The sequence below is a fragment of the Pristiophorus japonicus genome, chromosome 4 (assembly GCF_044704955.1).
Source record: "Pristiophorus japonicus isolate sPriJap1 chromosome 4, sPriJap1.hap1, whole genome shotgun sequence".
Taxonomy (NCBI): Eukaryota; Metazoa; Chordata; class Chondrichthyes; family Pristiophoridae; genus Pristiophorus; species Pristiophorus japonicus.
The window spans coordinates 96,271,510-96,289,219 of record NC_091980.1 but is presented as its reverse complement, the minus strand read 5'-3'; the positions used below and the strand labels follow the sequence as shown (position 1 = coordinate 96,289,219).

General features: G+C 45.2%; 1 protein-coding gene across 3 annotated transcripts in view; it reads right to left on the bottom strand.

Annotated features, from left to right (window-relative positions):
* Nucleotides 1-17,710, bottom strand: part of sh3pxd2b (SH3 and PX domains 2B) — a 400,707-nt gene that overhangs the window by 255,392 nt on the left and 127,605 nt on the right. For all 3 annotated transcript variants that reach the window (XM_070878439.1, XM_070878440.1, XM_070878441.1), the window contains one exon: nt 9,592-9,667. In XM_070878439.1, the coding sequence (XP_070734540.1) occupies nt 9,592-9,667 (76 nt within the window). The remainder of the gene's footprint in view (nt 1-9,591; nt 9,668-17,710) is intronic.

The following is a 17,710-nucleotide window of genomic DNA, read 5'->3' as shown; positions in this document are numbered from 1 at the left end:
GAAGACGATTGAACGGGTTAAACAATGTAAGGGAGCTATGTGTTACAGACCAGAGACCTAAGATATCAAGGATTGGATTTACAGGACAGCAAACTGGTGCATCTTCAATCTGTATGTTAACACTTTAGCAAATCATGTCGCAGTATCAGTGGAGTTCCACACTTCTAAGCTGTTGTCAGGATAAATTTAATCATTAATCAATAAATTCCACTGATGGCTGTAGGACATATTAGGCCTAAAATTACAGTCTCGACAGGCACGTATGATTTGCACACACATCCGTAAAGGCCCCAAAAGTGCCGGTTCTCGGCGCGTGATGCGCATGCGCCGAAATCCGGCATTTGCAAACTGTGAACATTTCTTCACGGTGGAGATTTGGGTTCTTTTCCCAACTCTTGCCAAGCGAATGTCATTCAAATTCTTACACCTGGTAAAAGCAGGCGTAAGGCTTCCTTTTACCAGCGTAAAGTTTTAAAAGATAGAAAAATAAAATGTTAGCAATAATTTTTAAATTAAAAACCCTGTCGATTAAGGTAAGTTTATTTTTACCCTAATTAAAACATGTTAAAAAAATTCAAAAAGATAAATTGTCTAGAACATTCAATTACAATTAATTTTAAATACATGAAGTATCTGTCTTAGTTATTTAAAATGTCTATGTATTTTGGGGGTATCCCCATTCACAGAAATGGTGATCTCCGTACAAACGGAATTCACCATTACTGTGAATGGGAATGCGCCATTTTCATTGGTTGGTCCAGCCCACGTGATCCCAGGATGCACATACACTCCTGGAATATGTTGACCCCTGCGCTGGGCTGCACATGGAGGCCTCATAGCGCAAGTGTTCATTCTTCCGGGACCACCAGGTACATTTGGAAATATCTCCGACCACAATTTCAGGGCCGTGATCGTAAAACCTTCAACTGGGTTGTACAGATATCACTATTGGTAGAATCAACTATGGGAACACTGTTGTCAGTTTCACTGATAACTGGCAGAAGATGTTATCAGACTGTACAAGCACCAGGGCAAGGTTTTAATGTTAACCAATACACAAGTTTTAATGCAAATACCATGTTTAATAATAAGTGACAAACCGAGCAAATATTAATAAATATTAATGCTTACAAAAAAGAAAATAAAGTAGATAATGGATGCAAAGAGTGCACCTCTGAAAAGGAAACTGCATTCACTGAATTACAACATTGCTTTCAGTTCTATTTGTGCTGCAGCTAGAAGATGTCTGGACGATCCAGAAGTCATCATGCAGGAACTATGGATGCAAACCCTGCAATCTCTATGGCCGAGTGCACTGTACAATAATATACATTTGAAATTCTACACATAACAACCAGTTAGATAACCAACAGAACAACGAAAGCTAAATGAAGCTTTACATTTGCCCTCACGATAAGCTTTCCATTCGACAGAGCACCACCACTATTACTGGGAAATTTACAATCCCCATGCATGGATATTGCAATTTTAAGCAGCTAAGCTCTGGGTAAACCAGAATTTTGTGATAATGGGGCCCCTTTTAGGAAGCTGCAAATCTGAATCGAAGTCAGAACCAAATCTTTGGGTCAGATATTTAGTTGTAACTGGAGGTCTAACAAAACTCTTATTTTTAACTTCCAAAGCAAGACTCCCTTGATGTTGTGAGGCACAGAAAGTGAGTTGCAGCTGCAGGGGGAGATCACTGAGATTACAATTCAAAAATAATAACTCGAGATTGTGTGGAGCTAAAAGTGGGACAGAGTAAAGCATTAAATAGGTAGAAATAAAGGGGCCAAGTTTCGGCCTGAGTTGCTCCTGTTTTTTTGGAGCAACTGGTTTAGAATGGAGTATCTTAGAAATTGCAATTCTCGGCATTTAGTTGGCTCCAGTTCTAGTCAGTTCGAACAGTTTCAGTTTGGAACAGATTTTTTTTTTAAAAGGGGGCGTGTCCGGCCACTTACGCCCGTTTTGAAAGCTTAGGCAGTGAAAACTTACTCCAAACTAACTTAGAATGGAGTAAGTGTAGATTTTTGTATGCCCAGAAAAACCTTGTCTACACTTAGAAAATCAGGCGTAGGTTACAAATCAGGCGCAGGGAATCGGGGGGGGGGGGGGGGGGAAGGGGGTTTAAAGGAAAGTTTACAAATATTAAACACTTCAGTTTTACAAAAAGAGCCATCAGCAATAATAAATGATGAATACATCAATAAATCAACCAATAAATCAATCAAAAAAAATTAATAAAAAATAAAAATTTTTAAAAAATCAATAAATAAAACATTTTCTACTTACTGACTGCAGCACCGGGAGTCCTCCAACAGCATGCTGGGATGGCCCCCTCAGTGTGTCTCGGTCAGTGTCTCTCACTCTCTGTCTGTCAGTGTCTGTGTTTCTGACAGCGAGGGGTGGAGGGGAGAGGGGTGGAGGAGAGGGGGAGGAGGGGGGTGGTGTTAGGGGGTGGAGAGGGGGGGGTGAGTGGGGTGAGGGGAGGGGGGTGGGGGGGGGTAGGGAGGGAGGTCGAGAGCGGAGGTCGGTCGGGGGGTGGCGTTCGGGAGCGGAGGTCGGGGTCGGGGGGGTCGGAAGCGGAGGTCGGAGCGGAGTGGAGGTCGGGTGTGGGGGGGGGGGGGTATATTCCTACCTGTGTGAAGCAGCAAGCAGCCTTCGAGCTGCGGTGCTTCAGGCAGGCCTTCCTTCCATGTCGGAGACAGGGGCGGCGTCAGTGGCTCGACGGCAGCTGAAGACACAGCAAGCAGCCTTCGAATTGCGAGGGAGACTGAGGCCATTCGGCCAGGGACAGGGAGAGGCAGCCAGATAGCCAGTTTGAAACTTAAATTTGCAGAATGGGTGCTGCATTGTCAACACCACGGATTATGCAATGGTTCGCCAGAAATTCACTGCACAGGAGAGAATTGATTAGAGCTCACCGCACCAGGAACGTCATAGCCCGTAGGTTGATGGGCAGGAGACCTTACCCACGTTGGCAATATCGAGCCAGGCGCTCGTACCTGGACATGAGCAAGGCTGATTGTGTCAAAAGGCTGTGTTTCCGCAGAGAAGTTGTCGCTGAGATCTGTGATATGGTGAGAGCAGATTTGCAGCCCAGAAGCAGAATGCCAACTGCCTTGTCTGTTGAAGTGAAGGTAACAGCTGCACTTGCCTTTTATGCCTCGGGATCGTTTCAGGCTACAACTGGAGATGTGTGCGCCATCTCTCAACGTGCAATACATGCCTACATTTACCAGGTCGCGGCTGCACTGTATGCGCGGAGGAATTATTTCATCAAGTTCCCAATGACCGCACAAGCGATCCATGAGAGGGCTGTGGGCTTCTTTAGGATTGCCGGCTTCCCAAAGGTACAAGTGTGCATTGATTGTACCCACATAGCCTTGCGAGCACCTGTGGAGGATTCCGAGCAGTACAAGAATAGAAAAGGTTTCCACTCCATCAATATGCAGCTCATAGCTCATATGTGACGACAAGCAGCGCATCATGTCAGTCGATGCGATATACCCTGGCAGCACCCATGATGCATCCATCCTACGTGACAGCGTTACATCTGACATGTTTCAGCAGCAGCCAGAAGGGCAGAGCTGGCTACTGGGAGACAAAGGATAGGGCCTGACCACCTGGCTCATGACGCCCCTATGCGTGACACGGACAGAAGCTGACCGTCAATACAACATGGCGCACATTGCGACGTGCAGCATCATTGAGAGGACCATTGGCATATTGAAACAGCGATTCCGACGCCTGGATCATTCCGGAGGCCACTTGCAATACTCTCCTCAGATTGTCGGTCACTTCACTGTTGTGTGTTGCATGCTCCATAACTTATCATGAGGCAGCAGGAGCTGGTAGTGGAACCAGAAGACCCACGTGAGGGTCCAGTTCATGATGATAGTATTACGGAAGAGCAGGATGTGGATGATGACGACGATCAGGAAAGCATGCAAGTGACTGATGCCGGAGCACGAGGTTGGAGGAGGGCCGTCCATCGTGCTCCTTTAACGATTGCTCGAGCCCTGCACCAGCAGCTCATCCGTGAACGCTTCAACTACTGATGCCTGAGGGCTCTGCGACCACTGTTGCGCATGGACATGTTTATTCTTTGCAGTTGTTCCTACGTTGTGTTGTGTTAATGGAAGATGAATCAGTTTTAATGAAAAAATATTTTATTGAAAAGTTAACATCACTGTAATAAAATATTTGTGTATCAAACTTTACTTTTTAATATGACTCTTGAAGATCACTTAAAAACTTTAAGATCACTTATAAACTTACAAAAGTTACAAAACAATTTCAATGTGAAAAATCCTACACTCTTAAGATCACTTAAACGTCAAGATCACTTTTTAGATGCAAAATTAAATAAGTTACAAAATGAGAGAGCATTTACACTATAAGATCATTTAAAAAACCCTGAGATCACTTATAAGTTGTAAAATTACAAAACTTACAAAACAATTTCAATTTGAAAAACGCTACTACAGCTACATCAAGAACAAGAACAAAAGCAGCAAAGAAAGGCTGCAACCATCTCTCATCCACATCTCCGTGAATGTTCACTTCTTCATGGGGGTGTCATTTGATTGACGGGGCTGTGTGCCCTTATTGCAGCAGCTACCTCCATGATGGCCTGTGCCGACACTTGCATGCCCTCCCTGATGGCCTGTGCCGTCGACTGCACTCCCTCGGACATTCCCTCCCTAACTTCCCGTGTCATTACTGCTATTTCTCCCGTCAGGACCGTCACCTCTTCACCCACTGCGCTGACGCTACCGATGAGTGATTGGGTAAGCTCATTGGTCTCCTTACCCAATGCCACAACCTGAGCCGCTGCATCTCAGGAGAGCGTGTCTCCAATCTCCTTCTCCTCTGCCTGGGTCTGCCTCGTGGCACCACTACACTGGGAGGCGCGGCACGGACAGTGGGAAGCTCGGTGTTCCAAACGGCACCACTACACAGGGAGGCGCGGGCTGGGATGGTGGGATGCTCTGTGCTAGAGAGGCTCGGGCTGGGACGGTGGGGCAATGGCTGTAAACTGCTGCATTACACCAGCAGCACTACTGGGACCCACAACATCGGAATCAAAACCATGGAACGTGGAACCAGAACCTATGCAAGGGGTTGAAACTCTGATGCCCCTTAATGGGGGCTCATAAACGTTAATTTGGAAGCTCTCCTCTGTAGACATTTCAGTAATCACCGCCATCATCTGGTCTGGATCGTCCGCATCTGGTTCTTGTTCTGTATCTTCAGGATCCTCAGGGTTGGCAGCATCATCATCATCATATTCTGCAAAATATATCAGAACAGTCAAATGTTTAACAGCAAGCGAGGAGGCAGGATGGGTGGCACGAGTACTCTCACACATAGCAGGCCAGGCAGCAGGTTGATTTGAAGGGCCACGATGCATTTTCAGGACTTACCATCTTCCTCGCGTGCGGGCCCAGCTTGTGCTGTACTGATTGCTTTTCTCCATGTACGACTCATCATAGCAGCTACCCTCTGTTCCAAGGGTGTCAGTGGATGCAGATTACGTGTGCCTCCTCCTGTCCGAGTTGCTTCCCTTTTGTTGTGGGCCAATTTCTTCTGCAAAGAGTAAAATATAACTTTTTACAGAGTGCGTCTTTCTGCAGGGTGGGACATACAGATAGTCACATTACAATTACGATTACATTAAAAATTGAAAATATTACTTACACTAACTACTTGATCAAGGTCGTGCCATTTCTTTTTACACTGGCTTCCAGATCTCATGGTATGCACCACTGCGCAGTAATCTTCTGCAACTTGGTTCCAACGTTTCTTCATTTCTTTAGGTGGCACTTTTATGCGACCTCTGTTGCTGGTATCTAGCTCCTGCTATCTCTGCTCAATGACGTTGACTAATATCTCCACTTCCTCATGCAAGAAATTATTTTTTCTTGGTGGACGTTGTTCCATTGCTGTATTGAATTGACACTCTTATTTTTCAAAACACACAGTCCTTAATTTGCATGCACCAACGCAGCACCTGTTCTGGAAATTTAGCAGTGAAAAGCAGCACTCACTGATTTCTGCAGGTGATGTATTCAACAGTGCTGCTAAAAGCACTCCTTCAGACACAAAAAAATCACCAAGCCTTTCCAGAGGTCCATGAAACAAATCAGCACTTTTCTTTAAGTTCCTTTAAAAATGGCCGAGTGCCAATGTTTCTGGGCTACTGCACGACATTGCCTCATTTAACTTAGCCCCGCCCCCCTCCACTTGCAGAATCGGCGCGACTCTGTGGCTCCGCCCCCTGCTGCTGTGTGCTCGCCGCGCCGAGCTCCCAGGGACCAGCAAGGAGCCGGAGAATTAAGAGGTATTTTTCTGTCGTGCTTCTAGGCGCGAAAAACGGGCATCCAGATCAGGGCTGCGCCGTTCTAGGCGCGGCCCGAAACTTGACTCTAATGTTTGAAAGTTGAACTGTCAAACAAAGAACTTCACAGAGCAATTTGATGCCTTTCTCTATTTGAGCATCATCACACTCCTAGTTCTAAACAGGATTGGACTGAAACGACACAATCGAAGTATCAATCAGTTACAGTTCTATCACATCACACACTCTGTCAAAGTGCTGCACAGATCTAAAGCTTCTTGCATGGCTAGAATTCCTCCACATACATTGTGTCTAGCATCGTACTAGGCTCAGCAGCTCACTGATGTAAAACTACACGGTTGCCGTACTGCTGCTGACTCCATTTCGCAAAAGGTTAGTAAAGACAAACGTAGGTCCCCTGCAGTCAGAATCAGGGGAAGTCATAACGGGGAACAAAGAAATGGCAGACCAATTGAACAAGTACTTTGGTTCAGTATTCACTAAGGAGGACACAAACAACCTTCCGGATATAAAAGTGGTCAGAGGGTCTAGTAAGGAGGAACTGAGGGAAATCTTTATTAGTCGGGAAATTGTGTTGGGGAAATTGATGGCATTGAAGGCCGATAAATCCCCAGGGCCTGATGGACTGCATCCCAGAGTACTTAAGGAGGTGGCCTTGGAAATAGCGGATGCATTGACAGTCATTTTCCAACATTCCATTGACTCTGGATCAGTTCCTATCGAGTGGAGGGTAGCCAATGTAACCCCACTTTTTAAAAAAGGAGGGAGAGAGAAAGCAGGGAATTATAGACCGGTCAGCCTGACCTCAGTAGTGGGTAAAATGATGGAATCAATTATTAAGGATGTCATAGCAGCGCATTTGGAAAATGGTGACATGATAGGTCCAAGTCAGCATGGATTTGTGAAAGGGAGGTCATGCTTGACAAATCTTCTGGAATTTTTTGAGGATGTTTCCAATAAAGTGGACAAAGGAGTACCAGTTGATGTGGTATATTTGGACTTTCAGAAGGCTTTCGACAAGGTCCCACACAGGAGATTAATGTGCAAAGTTAAAGCACATGGGATTGGGGGTAGTGTGCTGACGTGGATTGAGAACTGGTTGTCAGACAGGAAGCAAAGACTAGGAGTAAATGGGTACTTTTCGGAATGGCAGGCAGTGACTAGTGGGGTACCGCAGGGTTCTGTGCTGGGGCCCCAGTTGTTTACATTGTACATTAATGATTTAGACGAGGGGATTAAATGTAGTATCTCCAAATTTGCGGATGACACTAAGTTGGGTGGCAGTGTGAGCTGCGAGGAGGATGCTATGAGGCTGCAGAGTGACTTGGATAGGTTAGGTGAGTGGGCAAATGCATGGCAGATGAAGTATAATGTGGATAAATGTGAGGTTATCCACTTTGGTGGTAAAAACAGAGAGACAGACTATTATCTGAATGGTGACAGATTAGGAAAAGGGAAGGTGCAACGAGACCTGGGTGTCATGGTACATCAGTCATTGAAGGTTAGCATGCAGGTACAGCAGGCGGTTAAGAAAGCAAATGGCATGTTGGCCTTCATAGCAAGGGGATTTGAGTACAGGGGCAGGGAGGTGTTGCTACAGTTGTACAGGGCCTTGGTGAGGCCACACCTGGAGTATTGTGTACAGTTTTCGTCTCCTAACTTGAGGAAGGACATTCTTGCTATTGAGGGAGTGCAGCGAAGATTCACCAGACTGATTCCCGGGATGGTGGGACTGACCTATCAAGAAAGACTGGATCAACTGGGCTTGTATTCACTGGAGTTCAGAAGAGTGAGAGGGGACCTCATAGAAACGTTTAAAATTCTGACGGGTTTGGACAGGTTGGATGCAGAAAGAATGTTCCCAATGTTGGGGAAGTCCAGAACCAGGGGTCACAGTCTAAGGATAAGGGGTAAGCCATTTAGGACCGAGATAAGGAGAAACTTCTTCACCCAGAGAGTGGTGAACCTGTGGAATTCTCTACCACAGAAAGTAGTTGAGGCCAATTCACTAAATATATTCAAAAGGGAGTTAGATGAAGTCCTTACTACTCGGGGGATCAAGGGGTATGGCGTGAAAGCAGGAAGGGGGTACTGAAGTTTCATGTTCAGCCATGAACTCATTGAATGGCGGTGCAGGCTAGAAGGGCTGAATGGCCTGCTCCTGCACCTATTTTCTATGTTTCTATGTTTCTATGCAATCACAATGATATTTTATGGAATCAGCAGGGAAATTACATAACTGGTCATAAAAAAAACCTGTTGAATCTGAAAAATAAATTATTTTCCATATACTGTTTAGGCTACCAGTAATTATGACCTTGTAGTCAACTCAACAATTAACCATTACAGGTGAAACACTTTCTGACAGATTATTGCATAATCCTGAAAGTAAAATAGCTGTACATTTATCAAACATCGTTCTCTTGGGCTTGCCACTAAGTTGCTATTTGGAGGTCAAATTGCGTTCCTAATGTGGCACAAACAAGCTCGACCCCAGTTTCACGGTACATTGTTTCAGCAATGGGCCATGCCCCCGAAATTGCCCAATTTGACTGTGGTGTCTCTTTTAATATAGTTCATGGAGACATTCTATTCATTTTTTTTTGTGAATGCATTACAAACTATTCCCTCTAAAGATTTCTAGCTTAATATATTTGTGGTTTTGAAAGAAATGCATACTACCTTTAGCCTTCTCGGAACTTGTATTAGTGGCTATTCTTCACCTGTGAGTCTGGACAATGAATTTCAACAATCTATTTGTCCAGGGAAAACAAACCAATCCTGAACATGTACACACACTTCCCACAGAACCAACTTTGATTCTTCCTCTTCAAAGCCAGTGATTCTGAGACCATCTGTAACCCTCCTCCCTCTCCGTTGCAGGCCCAGTCAAAATTAACTAAAAGAGTGCAGATTAAACCTGGAATATTCCTAGTCTGCGTGGATCAATACCACATCGCTCAGTACATTTAGCCACAGAGGCATTCGGGGTGGTGGGAGGGTGCGAGAGAGATAAGAAAAGTCATTACTGTAAACATTTAATCATAGCACTGATACCACAAAGTACATTTTAGCATTTTACAACTAAAACCCATTGTGCGCTCACACATTTCATTGTGACTTTTTTTGCAGATAAACGATCTGCCAGTTCTGCCTTTAGGGCCTAAAAATGTGGACCATTTGGGAGTAAGACTAGGAAAGCAAACTGACAGCATGTGTTACTGTACCTGGCAGGAAAGGAATATAGCGCTGCTTGGGGTCCTTCTGGCCTCCTTCCACTGGGAACGTATCCAACAGCTGCATCTGAGAGACGTAAGGAGGAGAATTAGAGAAAACACTTTCAAATTGTCAAATCACAAAATATTTTCATGAAGAAATGGGAAATCTTACTTAAACTGTATAAAGACGGGAAACTTTCCATGAGTACCACATGAATTAGCTTGAAATGCAACATGAGCAGATGGCTGCTTAATTCATTTGCTTTGCTGTAACTAGAATTTTCAATGGATCTGGCTATATCATCAATTATTTTACTATCTACAGCATTAATATATTGCATACTGCTACATCAATCCATACTGCCGTCCATCATTCAGCCAAAAAATCAGATGCAGAATTGTTTCAACATAAACTAAGATTTTTATTGACTTTTTAAAAAAAAACGGTGAAACAAATATTTGGCAATACATAGAACTACATAGAAGTTTTTTGCCTGTGCTTGCTGCCCTACATTAGCTCCCGGTTAAGCAATGCCTCGATTTCAAAATTCTCATCCTTGTTTTCAAATCCCTCCCTGGCCTCACCCCTCCCTATCTCTGTAATCTCCTCCAGCCCCACAACTAGCCCCCCTTTGCCCCCCCGCCCCCCCGCAACCAGAGATATCTGCATTCCTCTAATTCTGCCCTCGTGGGCATCCCCGATTATAATCGCTCAACCATCGGTGGCTGTGCCTTCTGTTGCCTAGGCCCTAAGCTCTGGAATTCTCTGCCTATACCTCTCTACCTCTCTTTCCTCCTTCAAGACACTCCTCAATACCTACCTCATTGGCCAAGCTTTTGGCCACTTGCGCTAATTTCTTCTAATGTGGCTCGGTGTCAAATTTTTTGTCTTATAATACTCCTGTGAAACCCTGTGGGGCATTTTACTATGTTGTATAAATGCAATTTGTTGTTGTTGTTCCACACCAAGGTTAAATTGAAGAAAGTTATTGCAGAAACATTTCATTCAGAAGCGGAGAAGAGAGCTTGGAAAAAAACAACTAAGTCAAAGAAAGGCACACGAAAGGTGCAATTATAACTCCCTCTACCCAGCCGACACTGGGCAGAATGGAAGTTAAAATCGAGTGGCTCTATTTGCCGCTCAATCCTGCCTGCAGCTGGTTTAACCCTGCATGTTTTTGCCGGCAGCTGTGGTACCCATCTGACACAGGCCGCAGTCTCATTTATATATGCTAACTGGGACCCTGTGACGTAAAATAGACCCCAAGGCCATTTTAACAGCACACTGAGCGAGGCGTCTGCCATGGGTGCCCTGCTCAGTAAAACCTGCCGAGGAAGAAGTGGTGGCATTAAAAGGTAAGTTTTAAACATCTTTCTGGGACCTTGACGAACAGGATTGCTCCTCTGGGCTTCACCTGAAAGTCTGGCCCTCTGCTTCCCCAGACTCTGTCGACCCCCTGCCCTGCAACTTTCCCGAGTGTCAGTGGGCGGCCTCAGGGCACCCGATCTTCAGCTCGCAGTCGGCTAGCTGCCAGCCCAAATGAATGTGAATGAGGCCCGCCAGTTAATATTGGCCGTCACTCTGCTGGCTTACCGCCCAGCAGTTAAAATCCCTCCTGAAGTGTTGAAGAAAAAAAGAAGAAAAATGAAGACAATGGGAGAGACTGAAGAAAGGAAGAAACAAAATAAAGTATAGAAAGATAAAAGAACAAAAAAGTGAAAGGCGAAACAAAAGGAAAAATGAAGAGCTTACACGAACTGGTGGCATTCAAAGGAATGCCGCCTATGCCGTACTGAGATTATTCATAGGGGTCTTTTTTTTTAATCCTTCTTCCCCAGCACAATGACTTCCTGTAAAGGAGCTGTATGTAGCTTCAATAAAATTACAGATTTGCATTTCAACAGCGAAATTGTAACGGGAATAGTGGGCGTAATAAATGATGAGAAAGATTAAAATGTGCCCACTAGCAATGTATACGCTTAGCTTTCAACAATATGCTTTGAAGAGTACCCTGAAATCTGACAAGAAACCAAGCGAGAGGCCCACCAGTTTGCAGACAAAACAATAGGGTGGATTTGGGGTTATAAAAATTGTCGCAAAACTCCTAAAAATGGGGCTGGATGCCAGATGCCAGGATTGTCCAGCCACTACAAGTCTGTACGCTTGCCATGCAGGAATAACAAAAGTTGTCTTCATCTGAGGACAGAACAATCCCATGGCTGTCCACGGCAGCTCCAAAATATGCTACTGTATCCTTTTAGGTTTAAATGAATCATTAGAACTGAATGCTACATTTTAACATTATAACTAATAGTCTGCACTCAAACAAGAGGATATTTGTATGGGTCCAGTATTCCGTTGCATGGCCACACAGTAAATGGGTCTACTTCCAAAAAGCCTGCAGCAAGAAAATAACAAGAGGCCAATACTGGAAAACCTGTTCCAAATAAAATAAGAGGATTTGCTTAAACTACTGCTGGTGTTTCTAATTAGCAGATGCATGGACACGTGTTCAGTGTTGACTGACAATTCAGACCAGTGCTTGACAGCTGATCTCTGGCCCATAGTGAAGACTTCATATATATTCTCCAGATACTGATTTGAGAATCTAGCAAAGATTTAGAACATTGCACAAACACTGGGGTTGAAATTCAGGTGTACCAGAAAGCTGGCGCACCTATGAGTTTTTAACTGTTACTCACCACTGGAACTCCTGGTACAGTAAGTAGATCCATTTTCAGGACTTTAATAAATTTTTTTTCAAATTCCTACAGGAAAATGGATCATAATGGGAGCAGGCCTTAGACTCAAAGCCAGGCTGAGTGGCTGAAAATGGGTCGGCTGAACCCGGGGGCAGTATTTTGCCGGCCGATCGGCAAGTCGGCCAGCAAAAATATTTCCATTGCAGCCGCGGCAGTGGGCCCTCCCCTGCCGGGCCGCACTCAATGCGGAGATGGTGCACCGACAGAAAAACCTGCCAAGGGCAACGCGCGGTGGGGGATTGATCTATTCTGCTCAACATGAATAGGTATGTATTTTTATTGTGTGAAATTGGCGGTGTAACCACTCAGGCAGGATGGGGTTCAGATCGAAAAATCCCCGACCTCAATTTAGGTCAGTTGACCCCAAAGCGGCAGCCATTCGATTTTTATTAATGGCCGCCACAAATGGGTCTCTGAGACCCTGAATTTCGGCCACACTGTCTCACATACATACATAGGGGCTGAAATTGCCCCGCGCTGGGTTTGCAGCGCATAATTCGAATTGTAGGATTTTTTTGCGCTGGCGGGGAGTTGCCCGTGATGTCCCTGTGATCCCCCGGCGTTCACGCGACGTGACCCTCAGTGCGTCAGTGCTGACATCAGCACAGCACAACGTCCCTCCCCTTCTCTTAAAGGGGAGGGCCACTGCAATCTGAGCAGCCTCTTCAGTGCCACCCACTGGCCAAGAGGGGGTGCCGGACTGCCTGTTGGCAGCCTTGCCGAACCAGCGGCTGCCATTGTCGGGCCAAATGATTGAAAATTCGGTCGACACAAAAAAGATGGCAGTCGCCGCAGCAGCACCTCCCCTTTAACGTCGGCCGGGGCGCCACAGCTTCTCGTACCAAGAGGCTGTTGGCATCGCCCCGCACAGACCTCGCTCCCACGAGGCAATTTCCCTCGAGGGGCACAAAGGGGATGGCGCGCACAGCGATAAGGGGATGGCGCGCACGGAAATGACATCATCGCTGGGGCGCAGCGCCAAGACGTAAACCATTTAGCACACCCTTATTGCCGGCCGAGGGCGATAACTGACTCTGCGCAAAGTGGCAATTTTGGCCCCATAATCTTTAATAGTGATACACAACAGCTTTACTGGCAGGAAAAACCTGCTTAACATAGCTCCTGTTTTCTGCTATACGTATTGCAAAGTTAAAGAATCTGCAATAAATAAAACCCAATCTTTTTGGTGGGTTTTATTTATTCTGATTTAACTAATTTAAGCGCAGCGTTCCCACAAGTTCAGACATCGATGGGCTCAAGACGAGCCCCAAATTGAAGTGGTTTCAATGGACTCTGGTTGTCTACTGCTTGTGGGTCAAAATATAAAGGGACCTGAGAAAGGTTTTCAAGAACTTGCAATGTTCGTGCATGGAGTTGTTCATTTTCACTTGAAGTTACTTTTTAAAATATTGCTAAAAAAAAACATGCAAGATAATGTTATTTCTCCTTCTTGTTGTATGAATAGTATGTTAAATAAGTCTCACCATCAGGACTATTTTTTAAGAATCAGTTACAAAGAATTAATTAATAAAATCAATTGATCTAATTAATTTCCACGTACTTTTGGGTTTTTTGTTGATTTCTCTGGATTTTAAAATTATATTTTTAAACTTTAACAGGGGGAACAGGTGGAAATGGCGCAACCCGCAGACTTGCTCCTTGTAATGGACGCTTTTGAGAGCGAGGGGTCACGCGTCACAGCTCGCCAGATCAGGACCTGGACTAGCCAGGACCCAGTGCTATCACTAGGGGAGGTCACAAGCCTGACGGTGCAGATTAAGTACAGACTGGTGAAATAATGCAATCACTGTTAATGACCATTTCTACCGATATTAATTCAGCTTGCTGAGACCATCAAGTTAAGTACATCCTCCCAGTCTAAACCCCAGGGGTGTTATCACTTAATCAACCTACCAGGACATTAAGATAAATTTTTTAAGAATAAATTTTTTGAAAACAATTTGTCGAAATTACTAATGTCCTAAGACCACTCCGAACAGTATCAGCTTCATTCAAAAAAGAGCGATAGCTCTGGAGAAAAATATACAAAATGATATGGTGCTAGGCTGTTCAGAATAGGAAAGTGCCATGTTCAATCCCTGTTCTGTGTTGAGTTAGCTTATCTCAGTTAGGGCAGCAGAAAGGCTGTTAAATTTGATTTCAGTGCCTTCATCAAGGCACATAATTAATATCTTTAATCCACTAATCGCTAGTGAATCCTGCCTCATTGCGTGACTAGTATAATCTGCCCACAAAAGATTAGAGATATCAGTGCATCCTACACACTTTAAAGTATACTACCCTCATATGTGTAATATGTTGTGTAATGAGAGAGGATTAATTAGCAATCTCGTTGTGCAAGGCCTCTTGGGGAAGAGTGACCATAATATGATGGAATTCTATATTAGGATGGAGAATGAAACAGTTAATTCAGAGACCATGGTCCAGAACTTAAAGAAGGGTAACTTTGAAGGTATGAGGCGTGAATTGGCTAGGATAGATTGGCGAATGATACTTAAGGGGTTGACAGTGGATGGGCAATGGCAGACATTTAGAGACTGCATGGATGAACTACAACAATTGTACATCCCTGTCTGGCGTAAAAATAAAAAAGGGAAGGTGGCTCAACCATGGCTATCAGGGAAAACCAGGGATAGTATTAAAGCCAAGGAAGTGGCATACAAATTGGCCAGAAACAGCAGCGAACCCGGGGACTGGGAGAAATTTAAAACTCAGCAGAGGAGGACAAAGGGTTTGATTAGGGCAGAGAGACAGACTATTATCTGAATGGTGACAGATTGGGAAAAGGGGAGGTGCAACGAGACCTGGTTGTCATGGTACATCAGTCATTGAAGGTTGGCATGCAGATACAGCAGGCGGTTAAGAAGGCAAATGGCATGTTGGCAGTTAAGAAGGCAAATGGCATGTTGGCCTTCATAGCGAGGGGATTTGAGTACAGGGGCAGGGAGGTGTTACTACAGTTGTACAGGGCCTTGGTGAGGCCACACCTGGAGTATTGTGTACAGTTTTGGTCTCCTAACTTGAGGAAGGACATTTTTGCTATTGAGGGAGTGCAGCAAAGGTTCACCAGACTGATTCCTGGGATGGCGGGACTGATAGATCAAGAAAGACTGGATCAATTGGGCTTATATTCACTGGAGTTCAGAAGATTGAGGGGGGATCTCATAGAAACGTTTAAAATTCTGATGGGTTTAGACAGGTTAGATGCAGGAAGAATGTTCCCAATGTTGGGGAAGTCCAGAACCAGGGGTCACAGTCTAAGGATAAGGGGTAAGCCATTTCAGACCGAGATGAGGAGAAACTTCTTCACCCAGAGAGTGGTGAACCTGTGGAATTCTCTACCATAGAAAATTGTTGAGGCCAATTCACTAAATATATTCAAAAAGGAGTTAGATGTAGTCCTTACTACTAGGGGGATCAAGGGGTATGGCAAGAAAGCAGGAATGGGGTACTGAAGTTGCATGTTCAGCCATGAACTCATTGAATGGGGGTGCAGGCTCGAAGGACCGAATGGCCTACTCCTGCACCTATTTTCTATGTTTCTATATACCATCTTATACACCAGTACGGCTCATCATAACACTCACACTTTCTACTGAAATGCTTCACTGGTCTGACTGAGTTTTTTGAGGAAATGACCAAAGTAGTGGATGATGTTCTTTGATTTAAAGAATGCCTTCAATAAAGTATTGCATATAATGCTATTGGATAAAATTTCATCATGTAGGTTTGGTGATCAGCAAGTACATTGGATAGGAAATTGGTTATAATCTCGTAGGTAGAGAAACAACTTCAATAGAAGCAGATCTGCAAGAGGCCAAGTTGTGAGTGGATTCTGCAGAGCTGGGTGTTAGGATCATTGCTATTCATCATTTCAACAAATTATATGGATGCTGACATTGATGGAACTATTCACAAGTTTGCAGATGACACAAAAGTGTGCACAGGAGTTGGGAACTCAAAGCAAATGAAGAAGTTGTAGGTCAATTTAGACTAGAAAAAAGGGGGTATAGGCATATGTATGGCATGTGCCCTTTGATGTGGATAGCTGCAGTGTTATGTATTTAGGTCTGTGAAAGTATAAGCATGTGTATACAATACAGAGGTGTCCATTAAAAGTTACAGAGCAGGAAAGGGATTGAAGATCTATAAGTAGTGTGACGAGGCTATTAGGAAGGCAGTAGGATTTTAGGATGTAATGTTATGACAGTATAGTATAAAACTAAGGATGCTATACCTAAAGGGAACTAGACATGTTCCTGAGAAAGGAGTGCAATTCGATTAATAAAAGATAAGGGGGCCGAAAATGCCCTCCGCCCCAAATGAGGCACAACTTCCATTTTTTAAAGTGTTCTGGCCACCCAAATGCATGGGGCCGACAATCCGGGGAAATTCAGCTCTTTGGGATTTTTTTTGGAGCGGGGTGGACGTGGGGTGGTCAGCGGAGCGGAAATGCGAGAGGGTCGGAATGGCCATCACTCCGAGTCATCAGCACCGTTCAGTTAAAGGGGAGGGCCGTTATGAACTCTACAGTCCCTTTAGTGGCAAACACTGGGCCACCAGGGAGTGTTTAGGCCAGGCTAGTGGCTCGGTACCCAAGAGGGGGTGCCAGGCAGCCTGTTGGAGGCCCGGCCGAACCTATGGCCACCATTGTCAGGCCGACCTAGCAGCCAGCTGAAAATTAAAATAAAATGGTGGCTGCGGCAGTGCGCCATTCCCTTTAAGGGTGGATGCGCCATCCAGCCACACCACGCTCCCGCCAGGGAAAGCTGTTGGGGGCACGGGGTCGTCGCCGATCTGGTCCCGCAGGACAATTTCCCATGGGGCAATTTCCCATGCGGAGCGGCCGCCGGTCGGTAAGGAGTCGGCGCATGCCAAATGGGGTGGGAATGCGGCTGGGATGGTCCCGTACAGCCCTCCAAAAATAAAGGAGGGCAATTTTCAAAAAAATAGCGGCCCCTCTGCGCCGACCGAACAGCGAGTGCTTACCGACCCATGGCCACCTCTTTGAGGCGATCACAGCTTTTATAGAAAGGGGAAATTTTGGCCCCAAGGGCCCCAAAAATCTGCAGGCCTTCTGGTGTATTACCACCATAAGTCGGGCAGGAGTGAAGCTTGCGAGTTATACTGGGTCCTAGCCTCTGCTGTCAGTTTCCTCTGTCTGCCCCAGACACCGCCCCCATGTCAGAAGGGTTGTGGCTGGGGGTGGGGAATTCCTAGGCTGGATGTTTCCTTGGCCCCAGCCTGAGTTCCATCAAGAGGCTTGTACACCAAGAAAAATTTTGTCTTGGCCAGATGTGGGGCCATTGGTAGTCCAGCCCTTAAGAAATGAACAAGCTTCAGG